General features: G+C 36.1%; 1 protein-coding gene across 2 annotated transcripts in view; it reads right to left on the minus strand.

The window, feature by feature from the left end:
* The window catches only part of CCDC178 (coiled-coil domain containing 178), a 452,566-nt gene that overhangs the window by 286,234 nt on the left and 147,235 nt on the right, over positions 1-19,097 (minus strand). For both annotated transcript variants that reach the window (XM_084964434.1, XM_084964435.1), the window contains 3 exons: positions 4,646-4,708; positions 3,091-3,252; positions 1,397-1,510 (listed from right to left, as the gene is read on the minus strand). In XM_084964434.1, coding sequence (XP_084820560.1) covers positions 1,397-1,510; positions 3,091-3,252; positions 4,646-4,708 — 339 coding nt within the window. The remainder of the gene's footprint in view (positions 1-1,396; positions 1,511-3,090; positions 3,253-4,645; positions 4,709-19,097) is intronic.

Below are 19,097 nucleotides of genomic sequence, written 5' to 3' on the forward strand. Positions count from 1 at the left end.
GAGGTCAATAAAATTAACCTGTATGATTTGACCAGTATAATGTAATGGTTAAGAGCATAGGTTCCAGTGCCAGTGTCGGATAAAGTACCTCACTATTAAGAAGTTGTGTGAGGGAGTTCCTGCTGTGGCTCAGCAGAAACGAATCCAACTAGTATCCACGAGGATGTGGGTTTGATCCTGGCCCAACTCAGTGGGTTAAGGATCCAGCGTTGCTGTGAGCTGTGGTGTAAGGTCACAGATGCAGTGCAGCTCAGATCCAGCATTGCTGTGGCTGGAGAGCAGGCTGAAAGCTATAGCTCCAATTCGACCCTTAGCCTGGGAACTTCCATTTGCCATGTGTGTGGCCTGCAAAAAAAAAAAAAGAAGTTGTGTGAAACTGAACAAGTTCATTAAAAAAACAGGCATCAGATTCTTTAACCGTAGAATGGAGATAATAATAGCATATTCTTCATAGGGTTATCATGAAGATGAAATTAGTTAATAGGTCTGAGCACTTAGAACATAAACATAAAAAAACGCAAAGTATTTGTATCTGTTATTACTATTATTACATATATTATTTTCCATGGTAATTAAAAAAAATCTTTCTGGGCTCTGTCCAGGGCTAAATTTATTTAAATGGTATGATAACACCTCTATCTCATGGCTCACATGCTCTCCATTGATAAATCCAATTGGTGCTACCTTGAAAATACATCCAGAAGACTGCAAGTTAAAGACAATAGACTGCTTTCCCATATCCAGTGAATCTCTAAAGGTCAAATGTTAGATGTGAGCATTTTCAGAGAGTAAATATTTCTAAGTTGGAAAAATTCTTGAAAGCCTTGTGTTCCTGCTGCCTACTTACCAGCTTGAGGGTAGAATTTAAAGGTCAGATATTGACACTTGTTTCAACCTGCACAGTGGTCTCATCTGCAGAAACATGATACTGTCTAGGACATTACCAATCCCTACCTCTACTTTGTAGGTAAGGCAAAGGGAGGATACACTAGACCAACAGGAAAGACAGTATAAGAGAAAAAATGAAGGCACAGAGATTTTGCGGGGGGAGGCATATGTGCACAAGCAGAGTCAATTTAGTACAACCAATTAGGAATGAGAGAGAGAAACCTAAAATTAAACTTGCTGGAATAGTTATCATTGACATAAAGAGATTGTAAATTCAAAAAACATTTTCTCTTTTGACTTTTTCGGGCTGCACCCACAGCATTAAGGAGTTCCCAGGCTAGCAGTCAAATTGGAGCTGCAGCCCCAACCCACAGCAAATGCCAGATTCTTAACCCAATGAGCAAGGCCAGGGATTGAACCTGTCTGTGTCTTCATGGATACTAGTCGGGTTCGTTACCAGCCATGACGGGAACTCTCCCCCCAAATTATCTGACATTAAATTTCTTACCTCAGTTTCTATTAATGCATTCTGGGTTTTCTTCTCCTTTTTTCGCAATTTTTTCTTTGTTTTTTCTACATTTTTTTTAACGTGTTCTTTCCTCCCAATTATATCATCTAGGGTCTGGAAGACGTTTAGAAATTAAGATGTGCAACATTTACAAATTAATTATCTTGGTTTAGACCAAATAGTTCCCAAATGACTATTTTAATAACAACAGGATATATTTTAGTATAAAAGGAAAGGACCACCACACATGAATTATAAGAACATACTGTGATATCCATAATCCCAATATTCAATTTGAATTATCTGAGAAAACCAAAATTAATCAATTTTAAGTAATAAAAATTAGTAAATGCACAGAAATGATAAATTCTCATCACAATATTTAAGATATTTTAACCAAAATTAAAACTCCAAATGCAAATTGTCAGTGATCATTACAAAAGAGTACAAAAATTTATTCTTTTCAAGAGTTTAATGCTAAATTAATAGTGTTTATAATTTATACACTATTAAAATTAACAAAATGACTACTAAACTATAAGCAGTACAAAACAATGGCTATTATAAAAGAAAAAATAAAGTCATTAATCTCTTCTGGAATTCATTATCATACTCAGATGATTATATCAATGTTCTGATACAATTAATAAATTCCTATTAATGTAAGGAGGAGCCATTATTAAAATGACTTTGCTCACTAGATATTAGCACTGGTTAAATATTTATTACATGAGCTCTAGGAGAAGCATCTAGAAACCCTAAGCAGAGTAGTTTACTCAGAATTTGTTTCTGTGGCTTATTACCTTGTACAAGTTGCTTCATGCAGTTAGGACCAAGTTTTCTCATGTCATGTTATGGACACACTACTTCTTGCCTCTTTCAGAGAGATGCTCTGAAGAGCAAACTAAACTTTCATAATAGGAAAATTTTGTAAATCACAAAGTTTAAGCAATGAAATTTTTGAAGTTATTAAAGACTAAGAATACAAAGTTAACATCATCATTTGCAAAGAAAAAAATCCTGCTGCCAAAATGGCTCAGATGAATATATGTATGTCCTCCTTGTAGCTGAGGACAAGAATGTATAACTCCTACCACACCTTCTACTTCTCCAAAAGACTAATGATATGATGTATACATATTTTTCTACTAAATTTTTCTTTGGGAAGGGCTAGTAATATCAGTTACTGCCATAAACCTGTTTTGAAAATATTTTATCAACATTTGCTTTATTTTTCACTCGAACTGTTTTAACTTCAGCTACATACATCAAAAATTTACCATGAAAATGTCAAGATGCATTATATTTTATATTTGAGCAAACATAGCTTTGGAAATTTATTGATAAACAATGAAGACTTTGAATTAAATTTACAATTAAAGACAATAGATAGTCCATTGTCTTTAACTTGCAATCCTCTGGAAACAATAAATCACTACTAGCCCATTTGAAAACTACTTTTCCTAAGTACACTCTAGGATAAATTATGGGGCTCCTGGTAATAGCATTAATAGTCTTGCTATATAATTCCACCATAGATCAATCACGTGGTCATAAAATAGTTACTTATTTTGTCCATTCTTTTATATCTTCCTATGTGAAGTCAAAATTTTACAAATAATAATGTAAAATTGCATACATGATTTACTGACCTAAATTAGTTTCTGGATTAATTACAAATTGTAAATGCTTACATCACCATGCTCTTTGTGGATAGTTCTGATTTTTATAGCCTCTTCTTCCAGTTGAAGCAGAGGTATCTCGATTTGTCCCAGTGCTAGGGCATGTATTGCTTTTGTTCTACTAAGATTCAGCTTCTCAAGTGAAAACTCTTCTTGAAGGGAAAACAGTCTTTTCTGCCAGCAAGGAATTTGAAATAATTCATTGTTATTAATTATCTAAACATTTACTGAGATTCAATCCTGTGTCAGGCAGTAATATTAAAAAAAAAAAAAAACGCTACCATAAAAAGAAATAGGTATGAAAACAGCATATTTAAAGAGTGCACAGGTTATTATTAGAAAAAATGAGAGGAAATATTTAATATACAATAAAAATAAAATATTCTTAAGTAAGTACTGGAGGATAATAAGGTTAGAGGACACATTAATGACAAATATAAATGTAATTTCTACATTTCAAGACCAAATAAAACCAATAAACAGGAAGCTAATAACAAACGATTAAACAAAAAGCTCTGGAAGATTATGAAATTACTGGGCTTACCTATACAGTGAAGTAAATTAGGTAATTTGGAATTTTCAAACATATAGAATTAGAGAAACACTGCATTTTTATGTTTGAAAATATCAATTTCCAATTAGAAAAAAAGCACAAAATTTATGTTTCTTCAAAGCAGAACGAGGTGCAGATAATCTGAAGTAATTTTTTAAAATAACATTGTCTTGGACTGTTTTGCCTCTTGATTTTATTCTTTTTATAGTAATAGTTTCAAATATTATGTATTTCTGGAGCGGAGGCATTCCTGAAACATGCCAGGGTTCAGTTTCCCAATCTGAGTTCCAAAGGATACGCAGGTAGTAGATAAAGACTTTTTAAAAATAAAATTGATTTTGGAGTTCCCATCATGACTCAGTGGAAACAAACCTGACTAGCATCCGTGAGGACTCATGTTTGATCCCTGGCCTTGCCCAGTGGTTTAGGGATTCAGTGTTGCCAGGAGCTGTGGCACAGATCACAGATCAGCTCAAATCTGGCAATGCTGTAGCTATGGCATAGGCCAGCAGCTACAGCTTCGATCTGACCCCTAGCCTGGGAACCTCCATATGCTGTGGGTGCAGCCCTAAAAAAAATATTAAGATAACAAAATAAAATTGATTTTGCTAGCTATAATACTCCAGTTTTCTTTACATAGAAATATCATGGCATATTTTCTTTTCAGTCAAATAAAAGAGTTCATGAGAAAGCCATTAAAAGTAAAGAAAACATAACATCATCACAAAGCAAACTAGAGACACTTAGGAAGAAGATTCTACTGCCCTTTTACTAGACTGGCAGAAATTCCCATTAAGCCACAAAATGAGATATGTGTATGGAAGGTCAGTTTCTTTATGCATGATCAGACACTGCTAGTCGTACACAGAGGGCAACTGTCATCAGCTAAGGAGAAAAAACTGCTGGCTTGCAAACCAAGGAGTGAAAAGATGCCTCATTACAGTCAAATCTAAAAATGCTAAGTAAAATGCAAATTAAAGGAAAAATAAAATATTGAAACCAAATTGGGATTACCTGAATTATCATTCCATTAGCCACTTCACCACGAGTGAGTTTTTTCAAGAATTCTTCTCTACCCTATATATTATCAAAAAAATTTTTAAAAATGTTTTACTTATAGATGATCAGAAAACACTTAAAGACAATGGCTAATGCAAAATACATTTTATTTATGTTAAAACAGAGAGTAAAATATTCATTACAAATTGAATACTGTGAATTTTTTTTAAAAAAACCCTGATGTTAACTGAGGCAAAATTAGTACATTATCAAATACAGAATTCTCATTCAATTTGTAATTTATAACCCTGAACTAAAATATCAAAGTAGGATAATCAAAAAGGAAAAACTAGAGTGTATTCAATTGCTCTTTTAAAAAACTATCCATTTGTTTTTAATACTACTTTCCAGAATGAAAATGTTTAATTTTGAAAGCAAGACAGATAAAATTCAAGTTTATTTTATTTTATTATTATTATTATTAATTTTTTTGGTCTTTTTGCTATTTCTTTGGGCCGCTCCCACGGCATATGGAGGTTCCCAGGCTAGGGGTTGAATCGGAGCTGTAGCTTCCAGCCTATGCCAGAGCCACAGCAACACAGGATCCGAGCCGCATCTGCAACCTGCACCACAGCTCACGGCAACGCCGGATCGTTAACCCACTGAGCAAGGGCAGGGATCGAACCCGCAACTTCATGGTTCCTAGTCGGATTTGTCAACCACTGTGCCACGACAGGAACTCCTAAAATTTAAGTTTAAAGTTTGCAAAATATGATCAGATTCTCCATTTAGCTAGAACAACTCTTTTTTTTTTTTTTGCTTTTGCTTTTTAGGGCTGCACTTGTGGTGTATGGAAGTCCCCAGGCTGTGGGTTCAATCAGAGCTGCATTTGTAGGCCTACACCACAGCCACAGCAATGTGGGCTCCAAGCTGTGTCTGTGACCTACACCACAGCTAACAGCAACACCAGATCCTTAACCCACTGAGCAAGGGCAGGGATTGAACTCGCATCCTCATGGATATTAGGTTTGTTACTGCTGAGACAAAATGGGAACTCCTAGAACCATTTCTTTTTTGTTGTTCCTTTCTTATTTAAAAAAAATCATTCTTTGAAAGTGAGTAGCCAAAAAAAATGTGGAAAAATCTTCTTTTTGTTATTTAGATAGAGTGTCTAAAAGTCTTCATAGTTGTAGTTTGTATTGTCACAAAACTAGATTTGGAAATAACTAAAAAATTTCCTTCTGTGTTTAGAGTTATATTTTGGAAACCCTTATTTGAAAGATGAGTTTTCTTGGATTTAGGCTATCCTCCATATTCAAAAGAAATGTATAGCTTTGGAAAAAAAAAAAAAAAAAACAGCAGCGGAGGTTCAGATGTGTCTCTAAAATTCCTCCTTTGTTACTGAACTCCTTATCACACCCCAGGATCTATAGAGAGAGACAGTATAAAGAAACAAATCAGTAAGTCTCTCCTAAAACCCTTCCTTTTCTTAGTATAGCAACCCATCAAAACTGTGCTGTCCTAGCACAACAAAGGAAACCATAAACAAAATGAAAAGACAACCCATGGAATGGGAGAATATATTTGCAAATGAAGCAACTGACAAGGGTTTAATCTCCAAAATATACAAACACTTCCTGCAGCTCAATATCAAAAAAACAAACAACCCAATCAAAAAATGGGAAGAAGATCTAAATAGACATTTCTCCAAAGAAGACATACAGATGGCCAGAAAAAAAAATTAATAATACTAACTAATAATAATAAATAACTAATTATCAGATAAATGCAAATCAAAACTACTATGAGGTACCACCTTACATCAGACAGAATGGCCATCATCAAGTCTACAAACAATAAATTCTAGAGAGGGTGTGGAGAAAGGGAATTGTCTTACACTGTGGTGGGAGTGTACCTTGGCACAACATTTCCACTATGGAAAAGAGTATGGAGGTTCCTCAAAAAACTACCATATGATATCACGTATATCTGGAATCTAATATACAGCACAAAAGAACCTTTCCACAGAACAGAAAGTTGTGGACATGGAGTACAGACTTGTGGTTGCCAAAGGGGAGGAAGAGGGAGTGTGATGGACTGGGAATCTGGAGTTAAGAGATGTAAACTATTGCCTTTGGAATGGGTAATTAATGATATCCTGCTGTATAGCACCAGGAACTATATCTAGTCACTTATGATGGAGCACAATAATGTGAGAAAAAAGAATGTATACATGTATGTGTAACTGGGTCACCTTGCTGTCCAGTAGAAAATTGACAGAACATTATAAACCAGCTATAATGGAAAAGCTAAAAATCATTATAAAATAAAAACAAACCTAAAGACAGAAGTACCATATGATTCAGCAATCCCACCCCTGGGCATCTATCTGAAGAAAACCATAACTTGAAAAGATGCATGCACCCCAATGTTCCCTGCAGCACTACTTACACAGCCAAGACATGGAAGTAAACTAAATGTCCATCGACAGTGGAATCGATAAAGAAGATGTGGTACATATACACCACTGAGCATTACTCAGCCATAAAAAGAATGAAACAATGCCATTTGATGCAAGATGGATGGACCTAAAAACTATTGTACTAAGAGAAGTTAGTCAGACAGTGAAAGACAAACATCATATGATATCACTTATATGTGGAATCTAAAAAAAAAAAAAGGATACAAATGAACTTATTTGCAGAACAGAAAAAGGCCACAGATTTTGAAAAAATGGTTACCAAAGGGACAGGTGGGGGTGTGTGGGAGGGATGGCCCGGGGTTTGGGATTGGCATATGAGGTGTATGGAGTGATTGGCCAATAGGGACCTGCTATACAGCACAAAGAACTCTGTCCTGAGGTATATGGAATGATTGGCCAATGGGGACCCGCTGTATAGCACAGAGAACTCTACCCAATATTCTGTGATAATCTATGTGGGAAAAGATTCTGAAAGAGAAGGGATATGTGTATATGTATGACTGAATCACTTTGTTGTACATTAGAAATTATTGCAATCTTGTTAGTCGACTATACTTCAAAACTTTTTTAAAAAGGGAAAAAATTACGCTCTCCTAAAATTAAAAAAAAAAAAAACGTCCAAAGAAGGAAAGAGAAGATAAAGAAAGCAGTATCTTTATTGTATTACTTCTACCGTGATAACAGATACAGTGGTTTTATTAACTTAAACATTTAATAATAAGAGAACCAAATTAATATGCCTCTAGACTGGAAAAACATATACTGTGTTCCAAAACAGAGTATACTACATTTAACCTTAGAAACAAATTTAAAAATGAGTTGTGTTTTGTGTGTGTGTGTTTGTGTGTGTGGGTGAGTGGGTGTGTGTGGGTGTGTGTGATGTGTATTGAGGAGATGAGTTGGGAAATGGTAAGACATGAACTTGAAAAGAAATAAACTATCAGATTACACAGAATCTTTAAGGCACAATAAGAAAATTAGTGAAGAACGTTAAGCGAGTTGTAGAAAGGTCACTCTGGGTTGTTTTTGGGTTTTGGTTTTTGTTTTGTTTTTTTAAATGGCCGCATCTGTGGCATATGAAATTTCCCCAACCAGGGAGTGAATCAGAGCTGCAGCTACAGCAATACTGGATACTTTAACTCACTTGGCCAGGCCAGGAATCAAATCCATGCCTCCACCGTGACCTGAGCTGCTGCAGTAGGATTTTTAACACACTGTATCACAGAAGGAACTCCATGCAATGAATTGCTTAGTTTGTGTTTCCTTAAAATTCATTCACTCATCCTTTGAAGTTTTTTTTTGTTTTTTGAATCATTGGTAAGAAAGAAATCTATGGTTTCAGTGAATTCAAGTCCCTGAACTTAGATTATTAATATTGTACGAAAAGAACAGAAGGTGCAAGAGTAAAACAATTGGCATTTCTTGGAAAAGAGGGAAAGAGTACCTTGAAATTTTGAAACCTATATTTCTACACAAAAATCAACTCATCATACGACCAGTGTCTAAATCTATACCGTCCATAAGAAAAACATCTGGAGTGCACTCTTGCCTCTCAGGGAAGTCTTTCAAGCTCTGTTTTCTATCATGCCCCCAAACCTCTATGACTCAGAGAGCAATGTCACCAGAAGGGAAAGTACCTATTCACTGGCTGGGCTGCCAACTTCAACTTCCACTATACACAACACCACAGAGAGTGTTTCTAACCAGATGCTCGAGGACTTCCCTTGGTACTATCCCCTTCCTGAAAGAATTATCAGTCCACCAGGTCACTGGTAAAATGCTGGAAAGTAGACCAGTTCCTAGGAGAACTGCTTACTTATTGCTACGACCTATGATCAGGCCAAAGATTGATGTAAGGTGAGCTCTGATGCTCACAGGTCTTAGGCCAGGCAACCAGTGCCACATCTGAGTGAGGTGACTTATCTGTCTTCCCATCCTGCTGTCACAGGCAGTGTTCTCTGTGAGGCTGACTTTGAGGTGGCGTTTGGTGTGAAGGATTCTGGAGCACACTTGAAATCAATCCCTGTTGGACAGGAGAGGGAACAAGATGGGAAAAGAAGAAGAGGAGAAGAAAGGGAGGAACAAGGGTTGGAAACATAGGCTGAGATGCAAAGCAGCCCCAACAGCAACCTCAGTCAACTTCATGGGGAGTCCTAGCAGCTTGACCCCAAGTCAGACCAAGGTGGCAAAGCTACTCCTATGTTTACCAGTCATTGGATGTGAGATGCCCCAGGAAGGGGAATGACCTTAAGCAAAGTGATTTAACAAGTTCCTGAAGTAGAATCCCAGCAGTTATGTTCACTAAGCTGTATCTATATATACCTATATATAGATATACACACACAATGTATATATTAATATATATATATGTTATGAATCTCCTCAGTGATAAAACTACAATTGGCTCTATTTGGAGTTGTAGCTAAAGTCTAGTACTTGTTTACTATGTAGAATCACCTTGTTTTAAGTTCACAAAGACACTCATGAAATCACTATTATTTTCCTCTTTTGCAAATGGGAAACTGGGACAGATAACATAAATGGCCAAAACACGTTGGAATCAGGATGCTAATCCACAGAGAGCTCTGGAATTTTATCTTATTGACTTAGGATCTCAGTGACACCTATATATCTAGTATCCTTCAATGTGGGTGGAAGCCTATTAATGTCAAGCCTTCTGACTGTCACATTCTTGCCAATTTCCAGGAGGCTTTCCAGGCAATCGGATTGCTGGATTCAGTATCCCAGCCATCTATACTACAGATTAGGGAATGGAACCAAGACTTTGTGTTAAAGAGGAACCAATCTGCCAGTGATGCCATAGCTGGGTCTGAAACAGAATCTGCTAAGAACATTATGAACACTGGAGAACTGCTGCCTTTTGAATTGTGCAAACATGAATCATGTTGCTGCAGAGGACAGTACCAGGCCTAAATGGGTACAAAGTACTGTTGACTTAACACAAGAACTGGAGCGTGGTTCTTCTTAATAAATCACTGATTGCACTATCACTGAAAATGTTAAAAAAAAAAAAAAAAGCTGGAGAATGACAAAGAGCAACATTTGTAAAAAGATTTCTTGATTTAATCACATAGATACCACTTTTGAGAATCTGTTATATCCCAGGCAATTTTCTAGAATGTTTTATATCTCAGGCAGCCTTCGTTTTATAGGATGCCATGTTTGGACCAAATAAAATGGGAACACGGCTCAGGTGTGCACAAGTTTCAGCTAACCTGATGTTGCGCCAAGTGAAAGCCGCCTGTTTGTGTGTATATGTGATCAGGTACACGGCATGTGTATTTAAATAAGTCATCCTATCCATTTAGTGATACAGATACAATGATCCACATTCAAAGATAAGAAAACTAAGATCACAGATGTCATGGAACCTGTCACATGACTCACATTTAACAAGCATCAATATGCAAGACTGCTTGTTACTATAGCTTGTACACCTACAGCCTTTGAGGTAAGCCCTCCCACGCCCAGCTTCCAGGACTCTGGCACATAACATTTGCTGAATGAACAATTTATTTAACAAATGCATTAGCACATAACAAACAAATTTCTTTTAGGCCCCAGGTTGGGGAATTATATTGTAAAACTTCAGATTTTTCAAGTTCAAAACTGGTTTGTTTTGTTTTTTGTCTTTTGCCATTTACAGGGCCACTCCGGCGACATATGGAAGTTCCCAGGCTAGGGGTCTAATCAGAGCTGTAGCCGCCAGCCTAGGCCACAGCCTCATCAATGTGGGATCCGAGCCGCGTCTGCAACCTACAGCACAGCTCACAGCAACGCCAGATCCTCAACCCACCGAGCAAGGCCAGGGATCGAACCCACAACCTCATGGTTCCTAGTCAGATTTGTTAACCACTGAGCCATGATGGGAACTCCTCAAAACCATGTTTTTAAAAAAATCGTTTTACATAAAGAGAAACTTGGGCTTCATTATAATATAATCACACAGATTCTCATTCATAAACAGTGTATATTGAGGAAGGAGAGTAAAACAAGGCCTAGAGGATGTTTTCTCTGAGATGTAGGGAAGTGGGTGAGGTGGTAGGAAAGGCAGGGACATAAGTAACTGAATAGGAAATGAAAGAAGACTCCTTTTTCAGGACTGAGGCCTGCATCCCAACTTGAGCCATACTTTTCAAAGTTTTTCAAATTGTTAGTGCATAGTAAAGGGAATGGAAGCCCAGATACATCACCATTTCATACCTGTCACAATAACATTTTCAACCAAGAATTACCAATGAATTCTAAGTCCAATGGGTGAACATTTTTTTAGAAAGAAAGAGAGTTGCATGTTCTTACAATATCACTCGATTGAGTACTTACTAATTATGATGCATGGTGGATAAATCTGTTGACCATAATACTCCAACTTACTACTGCTGGTAATGAGACAAACTTATACCATGGGTTTTGCAATATGTTTCACTGACATGATATTATAGCTATTCCTGCCAAAAGCGTTTAACCTGAATCTTATCATAAACAAAAGAAAGGCTAAATCCACACTGTGAGAAATTTTGCAAAGTAACTGGCCTAGACTTTTTAAAAAGTGTCCATGTAATGAAAGACAAATTTAACAAAAATGTGAAGGGCACTGTAAGGTTAAAGGGAACTCGAAAGTTATAACAGATAAATGCAATACATAGTGCTTGATTATATACAAGGGCCAACTGAATCAGAGAAGTTTGCATGTGAACTGTATATCTGTGCTAGTTATCTAGTTATTGCTCTTAGCTTTAAATCCACTCTTTTAACTCTAATTGGTGATACTGGAGCCGGATCTTATATGTAAACAGTTTTCTTTGTGGCTGGAGTAAAGTGAAGTTTTATCAGCAGAATACCTAGAGGGGCTTACAAGTGGCAGCAGGAGGCTTCATGTGTTATACTATTTTGATTCTGTTTCCTCCTTCCTCCTGCAGAACAGCTTTCAGCTGCTCTGGGAGGGACCAATTGTGCTAGCCCTCCAGCCAGATTCTCTACCCAGAAACTCCAGTCAAACTCCAGCCTTCACCAAGGCTTGGCTTAAGGACTGTCCACTGAACACAGCCACACCCTCTCTGATAAGGCCTCATTCTGCTTTGCAGAAGGGCAGCTTCTTCCACAACTGACCCTTTCTCAGGACTTACCCTCATCCCTAAAGGTTGTGGCTACTCCCTGCATCTGTTATTCCTACATTCTTTAGAGCAGCTTTCTCTCTAAGGGGCTAGATAGTAAATAATTTAGACTTTGGGGCCATAAGGTCTCTGTCACAACTATTCAATTCTGGAGAAAAGGAATTAAAAAAATACATCAAAATGTCACTTTAAAGAGCTTGGAAGAAGCCTAGTGAAAGGGGATGACTGCATTTCAGAGGTTGGGAAGAGCAGGTCATCTTTGGCCTGCTGCCTGGCTTTAGCAGCCAGAAACCAGAAGGTGGCAGCAGAAAGCTATTCTACTGGAAGAGACTCCTGTTACTAGGAGAAAGAAGCAAAGTATGGAACAATCTTTCAGTGCTGTGTATTCAGAGACCCACTGTTAAAGAGAAAAGGAGAGTGAACACTAAATGTATCTTAAATTCAGAATCACTGAAGAAGCACCAGCTTGCTTTCCAGTGACAGAAGGGGCATTACGAAAAATGCTGTAGAGCTAATTACATAAGGTCTGAGACCAGAAAGAGAGAGAAACAGACTTTAAGAATTAAAAGCATAAAGTAAAATATGGGATTCATGCAAATAACCATAGGCTGGGATGAATTAGTGGACCTGGGCAGCTCCAGTTGTGCACTGCTAGGGCATTTTTTGGTGGTTAAGACCCTAACAGAAAGTCTAGGCGGCAGCCCAATCTGGTTCTATCTAAAAATAAACACAAGGATGTTATTTTTATCTTTCATTTTTTATGAGCTATATGTGTTTTTTATAGAAATATTTTAATTACAAAAAATAAAACTGAGATAAAAAATCCCCAAAACCAGAGATAGACATTTTAACTTTTTAGTGTATTCCTTTTTAGATCTAGGTATTAAATATTATCTTTGATAGTGTTAGCCTAATATGATCTTTCTCAGCCACTAAAAAAAGAGAAGTACCATTAATTTTCTAAATTCTAAATTAATTTGCAATTTATCATTATATGCATAAACTCTATTATTGAAAAAATATGTGTATTTAAATTTCTGACTATATGTTAGATATGTATTCATGCTTTCTATAAACATTTATTGACTATCTACTTTGTTCTAAGCACTGCTAGGCCTTGGGATGCAGCAGTGTACAAAACAGACAATAATCCTTGTCCTCCTGTAGCACATTTTCTGGCAGTTATTATGTAACTAATTATAAATACCCTTAAATATGCATTTTTGGAGTCTGTCATTTTGTTATCTGGTGGTTTTCTTTTAAGTCATATGTTTAGAAATAATATTAATGAACTATAGATCATGGAATATATTTAAAATTCTTTACTTATTTTGATAAATTACTTTCCAGAAAGGTTCTACTAATTTACACTGAATTGGCTTCTTTAGCAGCTTTATAAGAGTCGCTATATCAGTATGTCTTCACCATTATCAAATATTAGTTTTCATATATGTTAAATTGGGATAACATATTCTTTTCCACAAAATTACTGTGGGAGTAGATAATACATGTAAAGTAGTTCACCCAAGGCAACATTCACATTAATCATTCAAAAGCTATTTTTATTTTCAATGTGTTGTTTAGAATATACATTTTATTAGGAGACAGGCTTAAGAAATGTGAAAGTGTTACTAAAGACTGTCTTACCCTAAAAAGTGAAGGTGGCTCCATTCTATGAAGTGTGGTCTATCCCTAATACCTTTGAAAATAACATGTCAGGCTCCAAGTTAAATGTTTTATATATAATATTATGAATTTGTCACACAGAACTACACTCATTTACACTCATTTAAGAGATGATAAATCTGGCTCAATATGAAAAAATATACTCAATATTCTCAGAACAAGTAATGAGCAGAGCCAGGATCCAAATTAAGAAACATTTGGCTCCCAATATACTCTTTTAACGAAATCACATATCTCTTAGAAAATGGAAGGAAAAATTGAAACAAAATTCAGATGTTTAAATGGAAATACTAATGGGCCAATTTACTACCTCTTTTCTGGCAAACAAAGGTCTAATCCATAGAAGGGGTGGAAGTAATGTTTTCACTTAGTTTTTATAGCAAGTCAAATAAAGGTTTATTTTGTCCTCAAATATTTTGTGCCATCAACATGCTTTATTTCTGGGAATTCCTATTGTGCCACAGACAAACAAATCCGACTAGTATCCATGAGGATGCAGCTTCAATCCCTGGCCTCGCTCAGTGTGTCAAAGATACAGCATTTCCATGAGCTATGGTGTGGGTCACAGATGTGGCTTAGATCCCATGTTGCTGTGCCTGTGGTGTAGGCAGGCGGCTACAGCTCCAATTTGACCCCTAGCCTGGAAACTTCCATATGCTGCGGATGCAGCCCTAAAAAGAAAAAAAAAAAAAAGATGCTTTATTTCTGTCATATTTTTCAGTTTAATTTACTCCCTCAAGCTTGTGTCAGGAAAATGAACTTTTCTGATGCTTGACTAAGGAAATACTCAGCTGCCATTTGAAGGACCTAAATCTTAATATACCTTCACACTATATCTGACTCATTTGTGCCTTAACATGTTCCCCCAGCAAACATGTACCACTAATTGGATGCTCCCAATATTACAGTTTATGACTTCCTTTCACTCAACGTTGGCAAAATATTCTGCCTCAATGTAGTAGGGAAGAATCTTAGGAAACTAAAGTCCAATGGAATGAAAGTAAAAGAGCACAAGATCAAAGTCATAAAAATGGATCACAGAGAGAGATAAAGAAGAGTGATTAACTAGCAATTTAAAGCACAAATGATGACTGAACTTCTAGGCTGCTTAAGCCAGAAGAAAACATGAAACCTTAGAAATTGCCTAATGATAAGAGGAAGAATACAATTTTATCAAGAAAAGTTTTCTCTTAGTTCTGAAATCTAAGTTAAACTAGGTGCAAAGGTTTTTTTGAATAATATGACTACATCACTCATTAACATGAAAAAGCAAGTAGAAATGGTCAATTTTGGTCATTACTTTTACCAACTTTTGCTAAAAACCAAAGATGCAATATCAATTCATAACATAAGGCTTTTGTATATGGGTCAAAACTGATATCCTCTAGATTTGACTAATATGCATAAATCCCCAAAAATCAAAATAAATGAAATATTAATTATTTTATAACTATTTTAAAATACCATCTAACCTGGAATTGTGATAGAGCAAGTCAAACTTTGGCTTATTAAAGCTGTTTTGTTATGCTAATTGAAATGGACTTGCTCTAAGAAGGTTTGTAGTAGCAGAAATCATGCTCTCCAAAAAATATTCTTAGAAGGTTCTGACTTTGCTTTTACTCAAATAAAGGACCTATAAACTTTGATTCAGTGATAAATAAACAGTATCTGAAGAGAGGGCCAAGATTTTTCTCTAAAGAGGAGTTAGAAGTTGGTTGAAATATTTGAAAAATAACTCAATTAAAATCACAAACTTCTAAACCATAAAGTTATAGACCACATTATTGTGGCCTAAAAGATTCTAAGTACATAATACACTGTATTTTTCTAGCATTAAAAATAGCCCTTGGAATTCCTGTAATGGCACAGCAGAAACAAATCTGACTAGGAACCATGAGGTTGAGGGTTTGATCTCTGGCCTCACTCAGTGGGTTGAGGATCCGGCATTGCTGTGAGCTGTGGTGTAGGTAGCAGATGTGGCTTGGATCTGCCATTGCTGTGGCTCTGGCATAGGTTGGCAGCTGTAGCTCCAGTTGGACCCTTAGCCTGGGAACCTCCATATGCCATGGATGCTGGCCCTGAAAAGACAAAAAAGACCAATAAAAAAAATTGCCCTTAAGGAGTTCCCATCATGGCTCAGCAGTTAACGAACCCAACTGGCATCTATGAGGACGTGGTTTAATCCCTGGCCCCGCTCAGTGAGTTAAGGATCCAGCATTTTTGTGAGCTGTGGCGTAGGTAGCAGATGTGGCTCAGATCCTTCATTGCTGTGGCTGTGGCGTAGGCCAGTGGCTACAGTTCTGACTCAACCCCTAGCCTGGGAGTCTCCATATGCCACAGGTACGGCCCTAAAAAGACAAAAAAAAAAAAAAAAAAAAAAAAATAGCCCTTAAAAATGTTACTCAGTCTTAAAAAAAGAATGAAATAATGCCATTTGCAGCAACATGGATGGACTTAGAGATTATCACACTAAATAAAGTCAGACAAATACCATATTAAAGCACTTATATGTAGAATCTAAAATATGACACAAATGGAAGTTCCCGTTGTGGCATGGCAGAAATGAATCCAACTAGGAACCATGACGTTGCGGGTTTGATCCCTGGCCTCACTCACTGGGTTAAGGATTCAGCATTGCTGTGAGCTGGCTTGGATCTGGCATTGCTGTGACTCTGATGTAGGCCGGCATCAACAGATCCGATTAGACCCCTAGTCTGGGAACCTCCATATGCCTCGGGCGTGGCCCTAAAAAGACAAAAGACAAAAAAATAAAAATAAAATTTAAAAATAACATAAAATATGACACAGTGAACTTATTTACAAAACAGAAAGAGACTCACAAACATAGAAAACAAACTTACGGTTACCAAGGGGAAAAGGGGGTGTAGAAGGATAAATTAGGAGTTTTGGATTAGCAGATAAAAACCACTAAATGTAAAATAGATAAACAGCAAGGTCCTATGCTATAGCACAGGGAACTATATTCAATAACTTATAATAAACCATTACAAAAATATCAAAGAATATGGAAATATATATACATAAAATGAAAACATTTTGCTGTACACCAGAAACTAACACAACATGTAAATTAACTATGCTTCAATTAACAGAAGAACAAAAATGACCCTTAAATTTCTAGACAATTTTTTTAATAAAGGAATCACACAATGTCTGCAATCAGGCCACAATGTAATTAAAAGAGAAATAAATAACAGAAAGACATGGAGAAAATCTCCAAATACATAGAGTCTAAATAACATATTTTTAAATAGTCCACAGTTAAAGAATCAATCTCAGGAGAAATTTTTTAATATTTTAAATGAAATGAAAATGAGGACATAATTAAAATTTGAGATAGTGCTTAGAAGGAAATTTTTAGCATTGAGTGCATATGTTAGAAAAGAAGAAACATTTAACATCAAAAATCTAAATTTCCATCTTAGAAAACTAGGAAAAAGAAGAGTAAATTAAATCCAAAGTAGCAGAAGAAAAGAATGAAAGAGGGGACATCATTAGAGATCAGATGGACACTTTAAAGATAATGAAGGAATACTGTAGAAAACTCCTTGCCAAAAAATTAAATAACTTTTATGAAATGGACCAATTCCTTCAAAGGTACAATCTGCCAAAACTAATACAAGAATAAACAGATGATCTAAACAGGTCTGCTAAAGAAATGGTGTTAATTATTAATAATGTTCCAGCTAGAATGGCCATCATCAAAAAGTCTACAAACAATAAGTGCTGGAGAGGGTGTGGAGAAAAAGGAACACTAGTACACTGTTGGGATTGTACATTGGTACAACCCCTGTGGAAAGCAGTATGGAGAGTCCTCAGAAAGCTAAGCATAGAACGACCATTTGAGCCAGCAATCCCACTCCTGGGCATCTACCCAGAGAAAACCATGACTCACAAAGACACATGTACTCTGGTGTTCATTGCAGCACTCTTTTCAATAGCCAAAACATGGAAACAACCTACATGTCCATAAACAGAGGAGTGGATCAAGAAGAGGTGGTACATATACACAATGGAATATTACTCAGCCATTAAAAGGAATGAAATACCAGCATTTTTAGCAACATGGATGGACCTAGAAATTATCATGCTAAGTGAAGTCAGCCATACAATTAGATACCAACATCCAATGCTTTCACTGACATGTGGAATCTGAAAAAAGGACAGACAGAACTTCTTTGCAGAACAGATGCTGATTCACAGACATTGAAAAACTTATGGTCTCCAGAGGAGACAGTTTGGGGGTGGGGGGATGTGCCTGGGCTGTGGGATGGAAATCCTGTGAAATCAGATTGTTATGGTCACTATACAACTACAGGTGTGATAAATTCATTTGAGTAATAAAAAATGGAAAAATAATAATAATAATAATAATCTTCCAAGAGAAAAGGCATCAGGCCCAGATGGGTTTACTAGTGAGTTCTATCAAACACTGGAAAAACATTATGCTAATTCTCTACAATCTTCTCCAGAGGATAAATGCAGAGGGAATACTTCCTAACTTACTCTATGAAGCCAGCATCACTGTAATACCAAAACCTGACAAAGACATTACAAGAAGAAAAAACTACAGACCAAAATCTCTCATGAAAGCAGATGTAAAAATCCTTAAAAAATATTCTCAAGTCAAATTCAACAAAGTGTAAAAAGAATTATACACCATGACTATGTGGGATTTATCCTAGATATGCAAGGTTGGGACAACATTTGAAAATCAATTAATATAATCAAATATATCAATAGGCTCATAAGGAAAAAAATCACATGTTCATATCAAAAGATACAGAAAAAGCATTTGACAACATCCAACATTTGTTCATGGTAAAAAAAACAAAAACTCTGAATATGTTAAAATAAAGAAATAAAAAGTAACTTTCTCTACTTGATAAAGAGTATCTACAAAAAGCTACAGCTAGCATTGTAGTCAGTAACGAAAAACACAAAAATTTTCCACTAAGATAAGGTACAAACATGTGAAGATGTCCCACCTCAACAATCCTTTTCAATATTGTTCTAGAAGTCCTTGAAAATGCTTTGATAAGAAAAGTAAATAAAAAGTATATATATATATACTTTATATATATATATAGGAAAGGAAGAAATAAAACTGTCTTTGCAAATGACAACTGTTTATGCAAAAATT

This window comes from Sus scrofa, chromosome 6 (assembly GCF_054392235.1).
Source record: "Sus scrofa isolate SSC_HxYL_T2T_F1_AM1 chromosome 6, Sscrofa_HxYL_maternal_Yorkshire_Landrace_v2.0, whole genome shotgun sequence".
Taxonomy (NCBI): Eukaryota; Metazoa; Chordata; class Mammalia; order Artiodactyla; family Suidae; genus Sus; species Sus scrofa.